The sequence below is a fragment of the Lacerta agilis genome, chromosome 12 (assembly GCF_009819535.1).
Source record: "Lacerta agilis isolate rLacAgi1 chromosome 12, rLacAgi1.pri, whole genome shotgun sequence".
NCBI lineage: Eukaryota > Metazoa > Chordata > Lepidosauria > Squamata > Lacertidae > Lacerta > Lacerta agilis.
Window position 1 is genome coordinate 25,581,139 of NC_046323.1, and position 22,923 is coordinate 25,604,061.

Here is a 22,923-nt window from a genome sequence, read left to right on the forward strand (position 1 = left end):
ATCCTCTGGACCAGGCTTCCACAACCCCGGCCCTCCAGATGTTTTTGGCCTACAACTCCCATGATTCCTAGCTAGCAGGACCAGTGGTCAGGGGTGATGGGAATTGTAGTCTCAAAACATCTGGAGGGCCGAGGTTGAGGAAGCCTGCTCTGGACCCGCTGATTCCTCAAGAGAAGCACCAGACAAGTTCTCTTTTCTACGCTCTTCTGATGATGATGATGCTCCTTCCCTGTTTAAGTGCAGAGCAGCCATTGATATTTCACGGTCTGGGAAACAAACGTGAACACGCAGAGCAGGGTCTTTTGGGGAGGGCTACAATTCAGTGGTAACACCTTGCATGTTTTTACATGCAGCCCACTTCCTGTTGTTCCAATTAAAAGGATCAGATAGCATGTAGTGAAAAAAAAAAAATCCCCTGACTCTAGACAAGACTGATCTAAATCACAGGCAAGCAACTTGCCCCCCACAGGGCCACGTTGAGCCCCTTGGTGCCACTGGAGTTCCTTTCCTTCTGCTCATTTCCTCATTGTTTTTCTGTTTATGCAGTTTAAGACTACATAAGGGGCATTTTAACACCCACCCACTCCCTTTTATGGATTGGAGAAAAGAAGCTGAGAACAAATTGCAATGTAAAAAGGTTTTGTATAAATGTGAGTAGCCCACTAAAGTCAGCAAGAAATTACTTTCACTGACTTTCTAGAACAGTAGCTGCATTGGTCTGTTGTATCTACATTATTTTAAATCTGCTGCATACTTTTTTTTAAAGAATAACCCCAGCAAACCCAGCAGGGTTTACTTCTGAAGACAGCAATATAGGATTGGATATTCTAATATGTGGTAGACATGACACATATCGAAACAGGTAAATCTTTTTTTTCTCTGGATCAGTTAATCTAGAACATTTGTCTCTGGCTCCACCCATTGCCGTCAAAAAACAAAAGGATGCCCCCTCCTGGTCTAGCTGGACAATTATTCTGACGTAGTATAAAGCAGATTCCTATGCACTACTCTGTGTTTCACAATTGATTGTTTATATTTTGACATTTCAATGATGGCTTTAAAGGAGAGGGGGATATGGCTTAGTAGATTCCTGATGCTGTTTAGACTTCTCTGGCTTTAAATGTAGGAAACAGGTACTCTTCAAGGTCCGCTAACATGCTCAAGATGTAATATATTGTATTTTGTGTGTGTGGACACATGGATACATATACATATATACAGTGGTACCTTGGGATAAGAACTTAATTTGTTCTGGAGCTCCGTTCTTAACCTGAAACTGTTCTTAACCTGAGGTACCACTTTAGCTAATGGGGCCTCCCGCTGCTGCTGTGCCGCCGCCACGCGATTTCTGTTCTCATCCTGAATCAAAGTTCTTAACCTGAGGTACTATTTCTGGGCTAGTGGAGTCTGTAACCTGAAGCATCTGTAACCTGAAGTGTCTGTAACCACTGCATATACATCACCTAGTATATATACTTACTGTATACACACACACACACACACACACACACACGTGTGTGCATGTTGTGAACTTCCCTGAAATCTATGGGTATAGGACAGTATACAAATTTTAACAACAACAATAACAGGCCCTGTTATTGTGGGCTAGAAACATGCACCCCCAATGAGAAAGTTATCTGCTTTTCAGATCCTGCAAAATACTATTGTTTCTGATGCAGATGATTAACATGGCTACCTTTCTTTAAAAAAAATAAAATCCCACTAATGTTGCTGACAAGTATTTAACAATACTTAAAGACAGCACTGTTTGCCCACAGTGACATCACTGCATAAGGGCACCCTACCGCTCCACACTATTTCCCTGCAGGCTTAACTGGATATGGTCACACACTGTTCTATTAGCAATTTCGTTATTTAGTTGTCATAGTTACTGCAAGCCCTTTACATTTTGCTTTCAGAAAGCAATACACCTTAAATTATTACTTGGCCGAGAGCTGTCTGCCAGTAGGATTTTGCTTTCTACTTTTGGTGCTGCGACTTCAGTGAAACCATGGTACACTATTCTATGTTCCACTTAGATGACAAAGCTTATACAGCCATACCTTGGAAGCCGAACACCTTGGGAGTCAAACGTTTTGGCTCCTGAACGCAGCGATTCTATCAGTACAACTCCCATCAACCTCAAGGGATAGGGGGAATTGCACTCCAAAACATCTGGATGGCACCAGGTTGGGGAAGGCTTATTTCTGTCCCACCACCTTTTCAGAACATATGCTGGCTTAATATCCACTGGGATCAGCTCAGGACTGAAGAGTTACACTGAGGTCTCTCTCCAGCTGAGGTGAAGATGACAGAGCTAAGTCGGCATAGCCTGGCTGCGTTGGGAACCTCCTGGCTCCGCTGAAGATCTGCTGGATCCAGCCCAGCAGATCTTGCTGTAGGATTGCTCCCTAACCATGAGTTGTATAACTAATCAATTACATTCGTATTAATTTTCACATGGGTAAATGCAAGTTTGTTTTAAAATAATGCTCCTGTGTTGTAGCAAGCGTCGTCTTAGCAAAAGGCTTCCCCCACCCCTCTCTTGTGAAAAGGGAATTGCCGCTTGAGATGATGCTTGCTACCAATTTACAAGTCCTTATATTAAAAATATTGTAGGTTTTTTTTAAAAAAAAAAAAATCCTGCCAATTAACCAGCCAGTGTTTTAAAATTTGTTTATTTATTTAACATATACAGAAGTCTCTTAAAAGTTGTTTTAATCGATTATTATAACCAATTACAGGTTCAGATTAATAGAAATGGGTTTTAAGCTATATATATATATATATATAATAGAATGAAAAACAGCAATGGACGACTTGTATGAGAGGAGGGCAGGGAATTCACAAAGTTGTTATTTCTTATTTAAAAACAAAGCAACCCAAACTGAACTCTAATATAGGTGTTTTAGGGTTGGTAAACATGCTATTAGCGTTTCCATGTGGAAAGTTGTTTTTCCCTTTGCTGTAACACAGGACTAGGGCATCTCAGCCCCAACCAACATGGCCAATGGATACAGATTATGAGGGTTGTAGTTCAGAAACATTTGGAAGGCCACAGGGTTCTCATCTCTCCTGGAATAGATAACTGCCACACATTTTTCATGGAAACCCAAAGAGTTTCGAACCCAGCACCACGTGTTCCTGGAGCAGTCTGTCACAGGTGTAAAAACGATGCAGAGAGAGTCACACCAAGGAAGAAGCTTGCCACATTCACCAGGTGGAGCAGCCTTTGCCTATCTGGTTTCCTACAAATACTTTGGACTACAAATCCCATCATCCTCAGCCAGCTTGGTCATGCTTGCTAGGGCCGATGGGAGTTGTAGCCCAAAATATCCAGAGAGCACAAGGTTGGCAAAGGCTGAGGTAAAGTGTAGACTGGACCTTCTAAAACATCTGCCCAGAGTGGCTGGGGCAACTCAGTCAGATGGGCAGGGTGCAAATAGCAAAATTATTATTAAATCCTTCTGCAGAAGGTCAGCAGTAGTTAGTCACATGCAAGCCCACTTCTGAAGCAAAAGAAAAATGCGCAGAAACATGAAAGTAAGATTTTTTAAAGCCATTTAATTTCCCCCAAAATGTGATTATGTCAAATCACACACAAGCAAATATTGAGCTACACGCACAGAACATCTCTATGGAGAAACACTGAAGTGTTCATATGTAGTACCTGAAGACTGTTAATAAAAAAGGAGTCCTTAAAGGATATTACTTCAGTTTTCCTATATGTTGTTTCCTTGCTGAATGCCTCTGCCTACAGTGCGCCAGAAGAAGAGTCTCAGCATTTAATGTCTCAGGGCTCCAACATTTTATTCTTCTAAACAAAAGGAAAGCCTAGCCTAGAATTTTCGTTATGACACTGGAATAAGAGTCTTTCTCTTTGAACGGTACAAAATTCCGCAAGAAGCAGCCGGCCACAGCAAATATGTTTTGTGCTTTGTTCATCCATCTTGGTTTTCTTCCCCTTCAGATTCGGATTCTGAGAGGGGAGGGAGAGAGAGAGAGAGCAGAGGAAAAGTGAAGATTTTTCTCCAACTATTAAAACAATTCATGTGGCAACATTTCTACAGTTATTCCTTTAACAAGCCCCAAATGTTATTTTAAGGCTGGATCTACTACACACAGGAAAAAAAATCTCACTATAAGTAAGTCATAAATTAAATCGTTATAACAAAAGATAAAAACACTATTAAAGTTGCATAGACAAAGTTTAGTGCTCTACAGCGCCATCTGATGCCGCATGTTTATAACGCAGTTATAGTGCTGTAACATGGCTAATATAGCTGAGTCCTCAATCAATGAATCAAATGCACTATATTGTACTACAGCAGAGGTGGGAGACCTGTAGACTTTCAGGTGTTATTGGGCTCCATCTTCCATCAATCAGCAAGTCAGGGATCATGGGAGTTGTAGTCCCGCAGCAGTCCTGCACTAAGGACACAGGACCCCTCCCATAGCCCTTGGGACTAAAGGCTGTCTCCCCACTCTCATGCCCACTGTCTCTCGGTGGCTCCTCAGCATCCCACATGGAGGCTTGACCCCCAATGGCAGCAGCTTCTCTGGCACGAGAGATGGGACAAGTTGGTCTTACGCCACAAAGGGATAGAGCAGGCATAGGCAAACTCGGCCCTCCAGATGTTTTGGGACTACAACTCCCATCATCCCTAGCTAACAGGACCAGTGGCCAGGGATGATGGGAATTGTAGTCCCAAAACATCTGGAGGGCCAAGTCTACCTATGCCTGGGATAGAGCCAAGATTCCCAGTAAGGCTATACAATGCATCAGGGTGGATCAGGATCTGCTAGTAGATCTCTGGGCAATTTGAAACAAGGATTAACAAGGACCTCCCACTTCCCAACTATATAACAATGGCAACAACCAAATGATTCCTCCCCTAGACTGTAAGTCTGCTGAACTGAAGGAAGCTGGCTATGTGGTAGTTGGGGATGAGGGAGGGAGACAGATCAGTTCAGTTCAGTTCAGGTATTCAAGGTAAAACCCTGGGCCAGATTTTTTAAATTCTAAGCATATGTCTTTTGCACCTGGCTTTGGCTGGTGACTCTCAGGGTAATAATTAACAACAACAATAACAACAACCTGCAAGCCTTCCCAGCCCTGCAATATACTGTATCTGATTCACAGCAACACAAGCACATTGCAAAACGTGTATTAAATTAAACCAATTATCTCTCTCTTTCTCTTACATATATAAAAAATAAAAAAAAATTCCTTCCAGTAGCACCTTAGAGACCAACTAAGTTTGTTCTTGGTATGAGCTTTCATGTGCATGCACACTTCTTCAGACAAAGCTCATACCAAGAACAAGCTTAGTTGGTCTCTAAGGTGCTACTGGAAGGATTTTTTTTATTTTTTATTTTGTTTTGACTATGGAAGACCAACACGGCTACCTTCTTATATATATGTACGTATGTGTGCGTTTGACACATTCATTCTGATTTTCCAGAGCCTTCTCTTTATTCTGATTTCAGCTACACTTTCTGAATTTGCTAGAGGCAGATTAAAGGCAGAAATCTCTGCAGAGGAAAGGGGGGAAAGCAGGTTGCCTGCTGTTTGCCAAAATACAAAAAAAGAAAGCCCCAAGATATTTTTAAACTAAAAATAATGTTTCAGGGCTCTTTGACATTTCGGGACAGAATGTTTTTTTGCCAACATTTCTATTGGAATCATTACAAGATCTTGACACAGGTTGTTACTCTCCACATCAATTCTAACAAGTACCGGTAAGCCCATTGCCATAAAAGATAAAAAATAAAAGGAGGGAGCCAGAAACCTTTGATTGTTGATAGAAACGGACTAAAAGCAAATAATAAGCTTGGATTTTGCAGGGGAAGCAGGCGAGTCCTAATAATTATAACCTGCCAATCTCATGTGCAGCTAATATGGGATTAGTCTTCAAGGGGAGCTGCTTAAAGGCTTTCTGCAGAAAGCAAAAATAACTCTCCATGGGTGGTCATCGGAAGAAAGGTGGGGGAGAAAGCAGCTCTTGGAACCAGAAAAACGACTCTCTATTACACAGTCCAACTCAGCTTCTACAGTTGAGTTGGCACCTTAAAGTTTTTCTTTTTCCATTAGAGTTTTTCCATCCCAGTCACTTCCCTCCCTTTCTAACAGTTGTACTTGTATGACAAAGCAAGGGGAGTTTTGCCTATGGGTTTGAATCCATATCTAACCTTCAGTCCAGTGATTCTGGCAAATGTTCAGAGATTTGTATGCAAACTGTGTGTCACAACACTTTTGTGTGTCGGCTGCAGTGTCGCACAAACACTCCCCGTGCTCCTCCCGGGGCTGGAGAAAGGTTAATTTAACCTCTGATTTGCTAGTGAAATTGAACTACTGCGTCGCAAAATGATGCACGCCCAAAAAGTGTGTCGCCAACATAAAAAGTGTGGGAAGCTCTGGGACAGTTTTTTTCCTTTAAGTGTTTGCAAAGGTCTGGCCAGTAGGATTCACTCTCACCCACCTTAGCTAGGCAACTGTGCCATATCCGTTTCACATAATGCACAAGGAGGTGCTGATTAAGACAAATCAAGAATCTGGATCAAATCAAGAGACAAATCAAAAGTGGAACGGCTCATGCTGGTAAAGAGCTCTGCACATATAGGAGCCGCACTGATCGTTTGGTTCAGGAACAGAGTAAAGCTAATGTCCCCATAGCTGTTGCTGAGAAGCGTGCTTAGCATTGCAGCTGAAATTGTACCCCATAACTGAGCTCCTGGCAAAGCCCCCTCACTCCAAATAAATATATATTTGTGGCATGAAACCCACAAATGTTTTTGAATCACATATCAATACTGTATCCTGTTTTATATATAAGCTATGCTGTAGTGGGCAAACTTGACTGACATCTTGTTTGTCATCTTAACTCCTTCCAGAGGCTGCTGCAAAAGAAACAAATGCTTATTTATAGACGATCATCCCTTCAGAATTCTTTCCCGACTAGAATGAGGACAAGCTAAAATCCCCAACTGAGGGTGGGGCAGGATTCAAGGAAAGCCATTTAACCAACATAAAGTGTATTTGGATGGGTGGGTGTGGTCACATTCACACATATTGGGGGAGGTTCAGTTTTGCACTTCTGTGCAAAAATGGCCCAGACACATGAAGAACCCACCAGCTGGAGCTGACCAGTGCAATCTGAGGGTTGGGAACATCAGGCCTGGAGGCCAGATTCGTCAGTTTGCATTTCTTAGTGCAGAAAGTATTGAACTGATGTGTAGAGATCTCTCCTATTCTAATTAATTCAAGAGGGTTCTTCTGGAAGATTCTCTGTGTGAAAGAAACAAGCAGCAGGTTCATCATGCTTGGGTTATTCCTTCAGAGAAGCTGAGTACAGCTGGTTTAAACTAGTTCTGTTATCTCTTCTGTCGAGGTCATGCTGACTATAATAAGAGGCCAGAAGGAGCCTGGGTTTCACTTTCTCTTTCTGTCTCTCTTTCCTTCTGCTGTGGTGTTCTGTATGTAGTGTTAAGGTTTAGTCTTATTATAAGTTATTCTAAGTTTTAAGTCTGCTGCAACTGGATTTCTTATGGACAGTGCCAATCCTGAATGTATATTGGATTGGTGACCATTATGTTCATTTGCCTTCAATAGCAGTAAAGCTCTGCTGGATGAAATATTAATTGCCTCTGGTCTACTTTTTGGGAATCCTGCAACGTGTTTAAATTTTTACTCTACTAACTATACACTGGAATCCGCTCTGGATCAATATTGAGTAGAATTCCATGACTCTTCCTAAGACCCTTCCTCCTTTGGCTGAAGCCCTCGCTGGTTCTCCTACACACCCTTCTCCAGCTCTTTTGTCTGGCTGGAACACATCCTGAACTTTCAATAATGCCTCTTGCTTGCCTGGATAGAAAGTTGCAGGCATAGAAAACCTGTGATGCGTGTGGCTGGAATACAAAAATAAGAATTGCATCTGTTGCACCTGCCCACCCCTGGCATGTGGCCCCCAGAAAGTTGTCCATGAGGGAATGTGACCCTTGGACTGAAAAAAAAGTCCCTCACCCCTGATGTAAAGCTTGGTCCCATTGCAGAACCTGGGCAATGTGAAATGAAGTAGACGTTTCCTTAATATCCCAGATATACAAAGAAAAAGGGGGGGGGAGAACCTTACCTTCTTCAGCATTATGTAGCCACTCAACAAACTTCTTCATCTGGTCAAGGAAGACACTTTTGCCTTTGGCAACATGTGCCTCTTTGTACCACTTCAGGATGGCTTCTTCACTTAGGACATCAGCTGCAATTCAAAACCAGAGAGTATACAGTTAGGAAGTGTTTCAGGGCAGAGAATTAGCATACACAAACCCCAAAACTGCTGCTAGCTTGTTTTTTTAAGGGCTTTAATGTGACCACACCACTTCAATCATCAGCAAAGCCTGATAGGAGGGGCTGCAGCTGGAAACGGAGAAACAAGGGAGACTTAACTGCGCCGCTACTTTTCAGTAATCAAGCACTTAAAATAATTTCACGTTACATAAAATTGCTTCCTCCATTTCTGGTTAAAACGTTAACGATCTGCAACACGTCAGTCAGAAAGGCTAGTTGCCCACCTGGTGTTGCCTATTCATTCTCCATCAAGGGCAAAGATGGCCATCTTTGCGGGAGCCATCTGGTGTTTATAGTCTAAACATGGATTCTTTGTTTCAGGTTGCTATGGATAATAAGCACCAACAGAGCATCAGAAAAGCCCTGTTGGGTCTGACCAAGGTTATATCCAGCCCAGCATTTCTGTTCTCACACAAGCAGAACGTAAGCACAGCAGCACTCTCCCGCTCATGAGAATTCAGAGGCAGGCTGCTCCAAAAACGAGAGGAAATCATGGAATCGTAGAGTTGGGTGGGACCATGAACATCATCAATCCAACCCCCTGCAATGCAAGAATCTTTTGCCCAATGTGGGGCTCAAACTCATGACCTTCAGACTAAGAGCCTCATGCTCTACTGACTGAGCTATCTTTCATACTAAACATAATATTAAATGTAGGCATCATGACTAGTAACCACTGACAGCCTTATTAATTTACAACTGTCCTAAGTTGGTGACCACCATGACATCTTGCGGAAGTGAGTTCCAGAGCTTAACTGGGCACTTTATTTGGTCTGTCCTGAATCTTACCACATTAGGAATGTAGGAAATTGTCTAATACCAAGCCACCCTATTGGCTCCATCTAGATCAGTATTGTCTACAACGACTGGCAGCAGCTCTCCACAGTTTCAGACAGGAAGTCTGCTCTAGTCCTAACTGGAAATGCCAGAGATTGAACCCAGAACCTTTTGCATGCAAGGCTGAAGCTCTACAGCTGAGCTACAGGGTCTATTCCTCTCCGTTGGTTGACCTGGGTCCTAGCATTAGGAGAGGGAGAAAAACTTCTCTCTACCTACTTTGTTTAGACCATGCATAATGTTATACACCTCTATTGTATCACCCGTTAGTTTTCTTTTTACAAAAATTTAAAATCCTGCAGTGTTGTAACATATCCTCAAAGGGGAGCTGCCCCAGTCCCTTTACTGTTTTGGTTGCCCTTTCCATGCTCTAAGTAGAAGGGATCTATCTTCCATAGATTCCCACAACCATTTTAGAAAGCCGGTCACATTTGCACTGACTGTGCCAGGTAACTCTATAGGCTGCTTTTGTCAGAATTCCATCACAGAAGCAGCTTCCATGTGAGGATTTTCACAAACCTCACATGAAAACTTACTCATGTGTAGTTTATTGTTTGCAGAGGCCAATCACTGATGTATCTGCTTGCAGAGAAAATCCAGTGATGAGCATGTACATGATAATCTTTATATGGGATTTACCAATTTTGACACAGTGGCGACTTCTGTATAACTGAAGTAACTTTAAGACTGGGCCCACCAGATGCTACTGGACACCAACTCCCATCATCCTTTGCCATTGGCAGTGCTGGTTGGGACTGATGGGAGTTGGAGCCCAGGAGCATCAGGAAGGCCACAGGTTCCCCAGCCCTGCTGTAAGACAACAACATCTGTTCCCAGAACAAACTAATTGAATAGCCGTTTCTTGATTTTATGTTCCTTTTAAGGCTTGCTGCACTACTTTGTGAATAGCTTCATTGCATTTGTTTTATGTTGTGCTGTAATAATCACATGCACTGGCTTTTAACTGGAATCAACAGTAATCCCAGTTCTTTGCTTCTGCTGGTTGCACTGCAGACCCCCACAGCAAAGGCAGCCTCTCCTCCTGCACTCCCAGGTCTTATGAGACCCCGTGAGAGTTCCCACTGTCTCTGAGAGCTCTGGAGTGGGTGGAATAGCAGTGCATTGAAGAACATTGGCCACCCAGAGAGCTGCCTTATGGTTTCAAGCAGAAGACAGCAAACCGGAAAAGGGTGTTGTTACCCTAGGATGATTTTGGGGTATTGGGTAGGGATGAGGAACCCATGGCTCTGCAGCTGTTGTCAGACCCCCACTCCCATCAACCTCAGATGCTCAAAGGTTACAGGAGTTATGGTTCAACATCCGGTGAGAAAGTCCCTGAAACAGGGACAGAAACTCTTCAATGTTGCTGGTGCTGAAGAACAGATTCAGCTTCAGTTAGTAAGGACCATTTTACACACATTTTCCTGACTTGGCTAGGAAGCCTCTCAGCTAATCTCACATGCCCACAGGGACATTGTAATTAACTACAAGACAAATGTCAACAAGTATTCTGTGTTGGGTTCTGTTCAGATCACTTAGCGGTTATTTTATGTACTGCTTGAAGTCCTATTGACTGCAAAACTTGCAGGCAGGTGCTAAAACTGACTTGGATCCCTCGTCTGGTTGCTGCCGGGGACTGGAATCCATTTAGGTAGCTAGAGTTTTCTGAAGGAGACAATAGAACTTGTAGAAGGAAAAAATCCAGGGACCACATGGAAGTGGGAAAGAACTATCTTCCTTATGCACAACCTGCTTAAGAGTCAAACGAGAATGAAGGGATCTTGAATAGGCCTTGAAGAAGCACAGAAAAATAGACTGAACGAGTCACCAGTGTGAATTAAAAGGTCAACTGAATTTTCCTTTAATCTTGAGAAAGACAACTTGTAATTTATTCATGCCTTCAGTAGTTCCCCAAAAATATAATATTCTCTTGTCAGAGAGTTGCTCAATTAAGCAATCATGCAGGACAGGGTGCACTTAATCAGACCCCTAAGTTGCTTTCTGAAGTACAAGGAACACCAGAGGGGGGATTTATAGTTAGCTATTTATGATTAAAAATGATTAAGATGACATTTTAAATGCTGCCGCAATTTTAGCTGAGCAGTTGTGGGAAGTGTAGCTCCCGGTTGCTGCCCCAAGTGATGTCAGTCTGAGCAAAGCCTATGAAGCAATTCGTGGAGACATTCCCGGTGGCTGGAACCAATTCCAGCCACCCACTCCTTCGGCCCTAGGGGACTGTTATAGACACAAGGAGCAAAGGCACACACACACACATGCCTTTGGGGGAATCTGCAAGGCAACAGATAGCTCCTGTTTTGCAAATCTGGGATGTAATCAATTTTTTTAAATGAACTTAAAAATAATTCATATCATATGAATGGACAAGAGTCAGGGGCACTGGGTTAGTTGGCAAGATGTTGTTGTTGTTCAGTCGTTCAGTCGTGTCCGACTCTTCGTGACCCCATGGACCAGAGCACGCCAGGCACGCCTATCCTGCACTGCCTCTCGTAGTTTGGCCAAACTCATGTTAGTAGCTTCGAGAACACTGTCCAACCATCTCATCCTCTGTCGTTGCAAGATATCTGCAGTTAAATCGAACACATGGCGGTTGACCATGTGATGCAAGGACATCTTTGGGATAGTTGTATTTCTGCAGGAGTGGCATTACGGATCAGGGTTTGGCGCTGATGATATGCATTAGCCTTTGCCAACTTGGTGACTTCCAGATGTTTTGGACTACAGCTCCCATCAGCCCCATCCAGCACAGTCACAATAGTAGCATTTGTAGTCCAAAATATCCAAGGGACATCAAGTTGGCAAAGGCTTGAGGTACATTCATTATATTTACAGTATGAGAACAGCCTGCTGGATCGGACCAACGGCCCATCTAGTCTAGCGTCCTATTCTCAAAATGGCCAACCAGATGCCTTTGAGAAGACCGTAAGCAAGGTCCGAGCACAAGAGCACTCTCCCCTCCTGTGGTTTCCAGCAACTGGTATTCAGAAGCATTTGCAAGCTGCGATCATTGCTTTTGAAGTAGCCTGGTGTCTGTCCTCAGTAGAGTCTTCATTCCCCCCTCCATTTCATTAAGGGCTTGAGTGTTGTCTTTTTTAGCTACATCGGTGAGTGAGAAGGCGGCTCATCAACTTCCAGCTGCCAGACCCAAATCCCTCGGTCTACTGTTGCCATTAGGGCACTACAATCAATGCAAACAAGGAGCATTATGAAACTTCCCTGTTGAAGCCATTTCCACCTCCTTCCACTATTTATAGCAACAATGTCATACTATACTCTTAACACCTTGCAAAAGAAAGACAGATAGTCTCTATGACAACAAGCCACGAACCCATTCCCTTATATAAAAGGAAAATGGAGGAGGGAGGTGGGGATTTGACAGCTTAGCTAAAGAATTGAAAGTGCCTTCCTGGATCTTTTTGAACAAAGAGACAGAATAAGAGATGTGCTGTTAATTGAAATTTCCAAGGGAAGCTATTTAGAGTCTGTTAAGGTGTAGGATCTGTGTTTAGCTTTCAAGCGCTTTCAGTAGAGACCCAGTTCAAGAGACCAGTTAAGAATCGACAGCCCCAAGCTACCAATTACAAACCTCCACAAAGCCTGCTTCTGACCTTCTGCAGCCCTCAAGGCAACTCATGGGATGGCTCTCCTTACCTCCAGGAAGCCTATCATGTGAATGGAGCATAGATCATCGAACGGAAATTGCTTCTAACATCCTGCACTGCTCCTTAAACTGAGCAATAAAGAGGGGGGGGGAAGCTAACAAGGAAATGCAAAAGAAGGGGGCAAATTAGGGCACACAAATCTCCTTTACTGGAAAGCGGGAATACGTGAAGTTGAAGAGGACGCAGCGAGAAACAGCAGGCTCCTTCTGGATGGGGCAAGGCTGTGGGTCAGAGGAAGAGCACCCACCTTGCACACAGAAGCTCCCATGTTCGATTCCTGACATCTCCAGCTAAGGCTGGGAGAGAACCCTCTCTGAAACCCTAGAGATGCGCTGCCGGTCAGTGTAGACAATACTGAGATACGAGGAGCAAAAGTCCAGCTCAGTATAAGGCAGCTTCCTGTGTTCCCGTGTAACAATTCCAGCAGACAAGTCCCAGGTTTAAATGCGCCTGTATATCATTGCACTGCAAGCTAAAGCAGCATCACCAGACATCTCTTAAATAGGAAGTTTTACAGCACAATAACACTGGAGCTGCAGCAATTCACAGGGCAGGAAGATGCAGGCCAGCCCGCAGCTTAGCAGCACAATCCTGGCACATTCAGCTTTTATAAAACAGAAAGAGAAAAACAAGCAGTGGAGATATCCTTTTGTGTACCCCATGCTAAGCCTATTGGAAGAACTATTGGAGTCCTGATGTTTTAACTTTGAACCCTCTTTAAACATTTTATGTAAATTGAACAATGAAGTAAGGACAGAAGGAAGGAAGGAGGTATGGTAAAATACCTTTATAAAAGAGCACCACAATCTTCTGAAAGGCTTTCATAAAGTGGATGTTATCATAACAGTACTCCTGAACCTTCTGGAGAAGGATCAGCTCTGATTGTCCCTGGGTGCTGAATACAGCCAGTAAAGGTGCATATTGCTAAAACAACCAGAGAAGAAATTAAGTTATTCTTTCATAGGCTAACACAGAAGAAAGCGTTACATTTTGCTGCAAAACAACCACCACCACCACCCAGGATAAAGTATTGTCGCCTGCCACATCTGCAAAACACACCAGTGGGCTATTCACTCTGGATAACCTGTCCGTTGCATGCCTGCAATTATCCAGTAAACTGATTTACAATGAGCTGCTCTCAAAGAGCCTTGAGTGAATGAACCTGGGAGCTTTCCATGCTCCTCCTGTGCTGTTGGGAGCTTTGAACATGCCTGCAGGCTTTGAGAGGATGAGATCTATCGCTGCGACCGGCGCATAATGCTAGCCTTCCTTGCCAATGCAAAGCAAGCTTTCTATTGGATGCGCACCTCCTGTCTTTGACAGCCACGCACACACATGTGCTGGGACTGCTGCACAAAAAGGGACCCAATCCTCTGTTCTTACTGTACAAGCCAGCCGTCACTTGCACACCTTCAGATGTTTCAGTGCTTGCTCGGCGACCAGCTCTTCTTTCTTGTTCCATTCAACAGCGTTCATTATGCAGGTCCAGAGGAGTCCAATCACAGCCGGTTCTGGCAGGTCGTTCCTCTTCATTTCTTCTTTTACATAAAGCACCATCTGCAGTGGAAGATTTTGTTTTATTCATTTATTTATTTTTAAAAAGAGAAGAATAAACTGAAGCCGTACTCTTAAGCCACACCTCCTGTCTGCTGCAAAACTCCCTCCCAACGATTTTATTTGCAGGGCTGGAGGAGTAATAAAAGAAAACAGGTCTTATATTTAATATGAGTTGCTGATTCGGTACAAATGCCAATGTTTAGAGAGAACGCTCAGGCCAGGGATTCATTCAAGAGTATAAATTTTAAAGAGGGTTCACTGCACTTCACACCATGGCGCAAGTGAGCATTTGTACTAGGATAGTGTCAACACACCATATGGGGAGTAGAAATAATTCTCCTGGCAGCCACTAGAGGACAGCCGTCACATTGGAAAAATAACAACAAGCGGCACTTCTCCCTAAAAACTGTTCCATTTGGCAACGTCCAGGCGGCTGCACTGCTTTCTGCTTAACCAGTGCAGTGCCAGCCTACAAGGTAGCCTATAATAAAACGTTGCTATCGTTCTTGTCATGAAATTCCACTGAATATTGTTCCAGAGCAGAACTCCGTTGTTTAGTTAGCAGAGTAAAGACTTAAACACGTTGCAGGGTCCCCCCAAAAATAGACCAGAGGCAATTGTATTTCACCCAGCAGCGCTTTATTGCCACTGAAGGCAATTGAGCATAATGGTCACAAATCCAATACATTCAGAATTGGCACTGTCCATAAGAAATGGTTAAACTTACAATAACTTATAATGAGACTAAACCAGGCATAGGCAAACTCCGGTCCTCCAGATGTTTGGGACTACAAGTCCCATCATCCCTAGCTAACAGGACCAGTGGTCAGGGATGATGAGAATTGTAGTCCCAAACATCTGGAGGGCCGGAGTTTGCCTACACCTGGACTAAACCTTAACACTAAGCATACTATGTAGGGATAGAAAGAGAAAGTGTGAAACCCAGGCTCCTTCTGGCCTTACTTTTATAGTCAGCATGACCTTGACAGAAAGAGATAACAGACCCAGTTTAAACCAGCTGACCTTGGCTTCTCTGAAGGAATAACCCAAACATCATGAACTTTCTGCTTGTTCCTTTCACACAGAGAAGCTTCCAGGACCCTCTTGAATTAAGTAGAATAGGAAAGATCTCTACACATCAGAGCAATACTTTCTGCACTAAGAAATGCAAACTGACAATTCTCATGCCACAGTAAGCAATGATTCTCTCTTGGCAATGGCTCAGCATCAACAGCTGCTTCTGTATGTGACAACACACCTTCCCACAGAGTCAAGCAGCCAAAAGAAGCACCTAAAATGTTTCTAGCCACTTCCGAAGTCTGCATTCTGAATTCAGAAAGTGCTTCTCTCACACACACACAAAGTTTACCAGTCTTTGCCAAACTAGTGACCTCCAAATTTTTGAACCACAACTCCCATCAGCCCCTATCTGATGCATACACTTACAGAATATATTTTTAATAGGCACACCAGGTAGCTATCCCTTTCTTAATAACTCAGTGCTGCATCCTCTTTCGCAATCAGCGTTCTTTTAATTCTTCCCTTTGTTCGTTCTAGTTTGAAAAGCTTTCCCCACCTCCTTAATTGGGCATTCCTGAGAAAGGCGCTCCTGAAGCTCTTTCTGTAGTTCTTTCCGAGTCCCCAGTGACTGCTGGACCCGGAGGAAATCCGACAACTCCTTTAGGCCAGCGTCAGTGAAATACTTGGCAAAATGTTCCACATTCTGCCGGTTGGCTGGAAACAGTTCCTGGAAGAAGGAGGAAATTCACTTACTTTTTGCAAAACCACGTAAAATAGATGTAGAGGCATGGATATTTATACAAAAGAGAAACACAGAACCTCTTCTTAAAGGTAAAGGGCCCATGACAGTTAAGTCCAGTCACGAACGACTCTGGAGTTGCGGTGCTCATCTTGCTTTACTGGCCGAGGGAGCCGGCGTTTGTCCGCAGACAGTTTTTCCGGGTCATGTGGCCAGCAAGACTAAGCCACTCCTGGTGAATAAACCTGTTTTCAAGTTGGTCTTCAGTCCTCTTGTCTGTTTGTAGCAGGGACGGCAACTTGGGCCCCAAGTTATGCGTGTTCAATGGCACCCATGAAGTAACATGATGTCGTGATGTCATGATGTCCCGTTACATCAATTTGCCGCAGCAGTGCTTCTAAGGCCTGGCAGAGCCTCGGACGTGATCTTTGAGGCCTTGTGGAGCCTTGGAGATCATGTACGAGGCTTCGCAAGACCTCTGACGTGACTTCAGGTTTGTACTGGAAGTTGCGTTGGAGGTTGGGGAGGGCCTCCAACGTTGCCTTGGGGGTCCAACGCAACTTTCGATAGAAACCGGAAGTTACGCCGCGGAGCCCACGTTGTGTGTGCCAAGCACCCCAAAAAAACTTTGTGTGTGTCTGGGCCCCCAGGACCCCCTATAGCTGGCGCCTATGGTTTGTAGGGTCTGAATCATTACAGTACTGAAGTCATCAATTGTATTTCCTAAGGCAGGATCCAATCTGAATACACAGTTGGAGATCTTACATCCATTTCGCAATGCCCCAGGCAAACATTAGGAAAGGAAATACTTACTAGCAACCTCTTGTCTAAGTTAGCTTTTCTTAAAGCGGAGGTGACTGAATTGGCATCCTTCTCGAGCATCCACGCTTTAAACAATTTGACAGCGAAAGAGGCTGCAATACCTAGAAGAGAAGCGGGGGCACTCAAAAGTACATCTTGCTAATTCAGTCATATTTAGAAGGATCTTGCAAGAATCACTGAATGTGAAGCAATAACATTAATTATGGGACTGACATAGATTGCAGGCGGAAGTTATACCAACGAGAGGCTGCTTCACAGATTTATGGCTTTAAATGGATCTCTATTACAGCTACCTGCTGCTGCGTGTACCTACTAAAACCGTAATGTCGTGAATGTAGGCAACGCAGGGCCGGAAGACAAGGCCATCTGGGCCTCTGCTGTGTTTCCATGGAGATTTCGATGCCTCTCTTGCTGCCTATGTTTAGGAGTGCAGCTAAAACTTTTTAATCATGTTTCTGAGCCCTCTTAGATATATCTTTCCCTATTGTAATTCAAGAGATAGCTCTACATCTTACACTGTCTACAGCAGCAGTAGGGAAACTTTCCAGCTCAGAAGCCCCATTTCAAAGTGCTCCTTTACCCTGTGCTTTTGAGGATCGGACAGTCAGCTGATGGCTGGGACTTCAGAAGCCCTGTTCAAAGCAAAGGGAAAGAGAGCACCCTGAGAGGTGTTTCCTGGAAGTTTAAAGAGTGGTGTAAGGAGGGAGAAGTGGTCTCCCATTTTTTAAAAAAGGAATTCTTGCCAGAGTTGCATTTCAGAGGAGGGAAACTGAGCAGTAAAGATAAGAAAAGCTAGAAAGGAGGCGTAAAATGGGCACATAAACCTCTTTTACTGGGAAGCAGGAGTAGACAAAATCTAAAAGAGGATGGGGAAAGAAGCAGCAGGCTCCTTCCAGATGGGGAAAGAGAAAGCATCTGCTTTGCATGAAGAGAGACCTAGGTAGATACGACCCATCTGAAACCCTAGAGAGCCATTGCCAGTCATTGTAGATAATACTGAGCTAAGTGGAAGAAATGGTCCAACTCAGTTGAAAAGCTGGATGATTCAGGACACATGGGGAGGCCTGCCAGGCCTAATTTGGCCTGCAGCCTAGGGGTTCCATACCTCTGTAGTTACACAGGACTACATTTCATATGACAAGAATGTAGGAGCACCTATGTGGGGATGGAGTTCCACAGCTTGGGGGCTGTCATGGAGAATGCCCTCTCCCAAGCCACCACCCCTCAAACTTCTGAGAGTGAGGAACTGCCAAACGGGCACCCTCCATTGATCTTAGTGCCCCTGAAGTGAAGGGTGTGGGTCTTTCAGGTATGTGGTGCCCGATTCACATAGGGCTTTAAACACTAACATGAGCACCTTGAATTAGGCCAGGAAGTGAAGAGGCAAACCATGCAGGTGTTTTAAACTAGAGGTTACCGTATATGAGATCTAAATGCAACCCCAGCCAACAATCTTGGCTGCTGCATTTTGGACCAAGGTTAGACTAAGTCGGGTCTTTATTGAGCATTTATTTTTCTTCTTTGCAGGGAGGTTATACGACAATGAGCATTCACCACAAATTCATCCTGATTTGCTTGTGTGGTGTTTATATATGTTCCCATTAATCATTTATTCATCCCTCACTTATCTTTGCATTCCCCACTCACGTTCCCAAGTTCTTTTAGAAAAAGAAAAGGCCTGTTCCTTTTTCAAAAGTGTTTCCCCCTTCCTCTAGGGCAACAGAACGCTTTAATTGCACAAACCTACATTTCTGGTCTTCGCTTGAATCTCTCCCACAGAATACCGACAGTCTGGAGGCAACCCTAAATATTTGGGTGGCCAAATGTCTCTTATTCCAGAACACAATTGGGAAAAGGAAAAAGAACGGCTTGTCTTATTTGGGCAAATGTCACTACAAGCAGTTGAGTTACCATGGATATCGTCTGTTGAGAATGACTAAAATGAACTTCGCTATTATGCCGTACTTTGAATCTTTTCTATATACAAAAGTGGCACGAAGCACAACAAAAAGCTATACTGAGATCGCAATGCTTTATTTTGGTTCTTTAAACTGGAAGTGGTTTTTCATTTAGCTGAATACCTCACACTGCAATCATGCCTGCACACGGTATTAAGTCTAAGGTCCTATGCGCACATGCAGAAATCAATTTCCAAGTCAACCTGCTTAGGAACAGGGTGCAAGACTAATGATTCCAGAAGTTGTTAGTTGTAGTCCAATTCCCTCCCACATCCACAATGACATGAATGCATTCAACCCCAAACACTGTGGAGCAGGAAGGAGGTATAAACAGCTCACAGCAGTCAGTGGAACATATGCAAACCAGTCTCTTCTGCACATGCCCAAGTGATTTTTAGTCTACCGTCAGCTTTGAAATCATAAACACACCCAGCAGAAACTTGTGTCCAAACAGTCATGCTAGGTTTCTATTTTGTGCACCAGGAAGCTTCGATTCAGATCAATCCTGTCTTCAAAGCGAGTGGGGACAAATCAGTATGCCAGGTTATTTGAGGAGCTCAGTTGTGGCTCCAGTGAGAAAAGGACAGGCCAAAGATCAGAGCTTTCTAGCAATATCCAACTGATCACTGCAGGATCATGGCCCTCTGCAGATAATATCTCATCAGGAGGTCTGAGTCATTAGTATGGCTGCAGCTACCCTTTCAAACTCCCTCCCATTACATATCAGAGGGGCACTTTGGCACATGGGCAGTAGAATTTCACCCTGCATCAATGCCGTTTTTCTGCGCAAAATCACCCCTTTTAAAATATGCTATTTGCCCCTATAAGTCTTCAGGGAAAAGCATGAATTTTTATTGGACAATCAACAAGCAGGGAAGGTTAAAACCTCTCTTCCCCTGATCTATTTTGCCCCTGTGTCCCCACCCACCTCATCTGTTTTTTAATAAGAAAGGTGGTAATGTGGCCAGTTCTAAGCATGCTATTGAAATATGCAGATACTGGGCCTTAGGCTAAGGGCATTAAAGGCTGCTCCTCTGAAATATCCATTTCCTTACTTTTCCTCTACTGATGAGACATCTCTTTTCGCATGTACAAAAGGTGCAAAAATGCCATTTGTTTGTTGTGAACAAGGTGAGAGTTTGGATACTCCCAAAAAATCTCATGAAGGCAATATTTACTGAACACACACAAAAAATTAGTACAGTGGTACCTTGGTTTACGAACTGAATCCGTTCCAGAAGTCCGTTCTTAAACCGAGGTGTGCTTTCCCTAATGAGGCCTCCTGCCACCGGTGCCCTTCCACCGTTCGGATTCTGTTCTTAGACCGAGGTAAAGTTCGCAAACCGGGACACTACTTCCGGTTTTGCGGAGTTCGTAAACCGAATAGTTCCTAAACAGGACTGTTCTTAAACCGAGGTACCACTGTACAATGAATATCAAAACCATCTTAATTTCTAAATGCATGACAGAATAAGCTGCTCATATCTCAAGGCATTTCGAAAATTAGGCCATGGAGGAAGAGCTTTCCATGCATAGCTGTCAACCTCCCCCTTTTTTGGTGGGAAATTCCCATATTATAGCATTGGAAAAAAGGGGGGAAAGGGGAAAAGGTTGACAGCTGTGATTCCATGGCCTCAGGTCCCTGGGTGTAGGAAAATGATAAATCCAACCTAATCCAAGAGAAGGTAAGGGGAAAAAAAGAAAATTACCTTCTTTGACAATGTTGTCAGTGAAAAGGCTTGTTAAAATGGTCGCAGGAAGTGTCCCGTTGGCTAGCAAGATTCCAGTGAGCATTGCCAGCTTTGTCTGCTCTGTTTCAGAAAAGGCTTTAAGGAACAACAGGAGCTGTAAAACAGGAAAGAGACAGAGTTTTTGAAGCAATGAAACTATTATGCCAGCCCACTTCTACACACACCAGCACGGAGTGCCTTTTTTCTGCACAGATCTATTGATGTGACTGGCAATCCTATAAATATCATTTATCAAAACTTTGCCTAAGGTTCTGAAATGCTTCCCACTGGGTCAGAGCCAGGGGCCTAAAAACAGGCCTCACCTATGATTGATGTCAGTAAAAAAGAAACAACCCTTCTGATATCGGTATGTGCCTTTCTCTCAAGTATCCACAAGAAGCCTCTGCATAGCTAGGAATTAGGGCTTGATTTTTGATTGGAGAAATGTTGGAAGGTATGGGACGTCCCATTCCATAATGATAATTTTACTATGTATACCCCATACATCTTACTGGGTTGCTCCAGCCACTCTAGGCAGCTTCCAACATAAAGTGGTACCTCAACTTACGAATTACTCGACATACGAATTTTTCGACTTACGAATGGACATCCGTTGGCGGTTTTAGATGGGGTTTACTCGACTTACGAATTTTAGATGCAGTTTACTCGACTTAGGATTTTTTTGGAATTTTTCGTTTCCAATGCATTCCTATGGGGAAATCGTTTTTTTCGACTTATGAATTTTTCAACCTACGAATGTGCATTTGGAACGGATTAAATTCGTAAGTTGAGGTACCACTGTATATAAAAAACATAATAAATCATTAAACTTTTTTTTTAACTTCTCTATACAGGATTGCCTTCAGGCTGCTCAGGGGTCAGATAACTCCATGATGAAAATAGGGACATCCTAAGGAAAAATGGGGCATTCTGGGATCAAATCAGAAACCGGGATGGCTTCTCTAAATCAGGGATGTCCCTGGAAAATAGAGACACCATGAGGGTCTGCAAATTTGAATTTGTAAGTTCTGCTCCCTTTAAATGGTGTTACTGAAATTTGTGGTATTATTATTATTATTATTATTATTATTATTAATTGAATTTATATACTGCCCTAAAACCGGAGGTCTCAGGGCAGTTCACAGCTTTATGCTTTACAACTGCTGTTTTATGGTTTTGTTCATTGACATTCATGATTCTGTGATTGCACTTTTAGTTTACGTAACCCACTCTGAGACCTGAGGGTGAATAGCTCGTAAGAGATAAACAAACAAACAAACAAACAAAATCTAACCCTGAATAGCTTGGGCTGAAAGGAAAATCACTAATGAGCTCCTTTTTTTTTGCGCCAATTGCCTGGAAACCTGAATGTTCAGTTTAAAAAGAAAAATTGAGAGCAAACATCTCGAGTGTCAGCTTAGTCTTTGAACAAAACAGGTTTGAAAATAAGATGATTGTGGACAAGAAGATAAAAAAACAAGTTTCTGCTTCTCTGTGAATAAGGGCTTGAAATGCACAGTGCTGATGGGCGCCATTTAGCCTAGGAAAGGGAATGCTGGGAGAAGGACAAAGGGAAGAAGAAAGGGGCATGGAACCCCTCAGGGGTGAACCAAATATTAGCACCTTTGAGTGTATGGAAAGCACCCAGAGCGAGAAACCCCTTCTCCATACGGAATGAGATGCGGGTAACTTTTAAAAGGTTTCCAGTAAATATGAAGGTGCTTTTCCCCCCTTTAGCAGACAATCTTCTTATAGATCAGGAATGGGGAACCTGCAGCCATTTCAAGTTGAATTTCAACTTGCATCAGCACCAGCCAGTGTGGCCAATGATGGTGGCCGTGGGTCTCCTGCCTCATCAGTGGATCCAGGCACATCTGGGGATGGGCTGTTTCATCAAGAGGGCTCTGCTGCACAGTCTCTTTCTTCCCCCTTCCTCCCATTCTGAAACCTCACCCTCCAGTGCTTCCCATGCTTGGTCAGAATCCAAGTGGCTCAGAGGGAAGCAACACAATGAATGAAAACGATTTGCAAAGTGCATGCGGCAGATTTATCAAACTGTTTAATGTGCCTTTCCATAATTGCATATTGGTTTCAATAATAATAATAATAATAATAGTAATAATGTAGAAGCTGGGAAAACACACACACACACTTGACAAAGAGGTGAGGTAGCATGCCATTCTGCTTGCCACAAAGATGAGCAGCACGGAAGAAACAAGGCCCGTGTTTCTGG

The 22,923-nt window shown here is 43.5% G+C and overlaps 1 protein-coding gene across 3 annotated transcripts in view; it reads right to left on the reverse strand.

The window, feature by feature from the left end:
• Positions 1-3,544: 3,544 nt before the first annotated feature.
• The window catches only part of BZW2 (basic leucine zipper and W2 domains 2), a 43,787-nt gene continuing 24,408 nt past the window's right edge, over positions 3,545-22,923 (reverse strand). For all 3 annotated transcript variants that reach the window (XM_033165253.1, XM_033165255.1, XM_033165254.1), the window contains exons 6-12: positions 20,670-20,805; positions 16,994-17,103; positions 15,998-16,168; positions 14,275-14,421; positions 13,650-13,788; positions 8,136-8,258; positions 3,545-3,979 (exon numbers count right to left, since the gene is read on the reverse strand). In XM_033165253.1, coding sequence (XP_033021144.1) covers positions 3,942-3,979; positions 8,136-8,258; positions 13,650-13,788; positions 14,275-14,421; positions 15,998-16,168; positions 16,994-17,103; positions 20,670-20,805 — 864 coding nt within the window. In that variant the 3' untranslated portion in view covers positions 3,545-3,941. The remainder of the gene's footprint in view (positions 3,980-8,135; positions 8,259-13,649; positions 13,789-14,274; positions 14,422-15,997; positions 16,169-16,993; positions 17,104-20,669; positions 20,806-22,923) is intronic.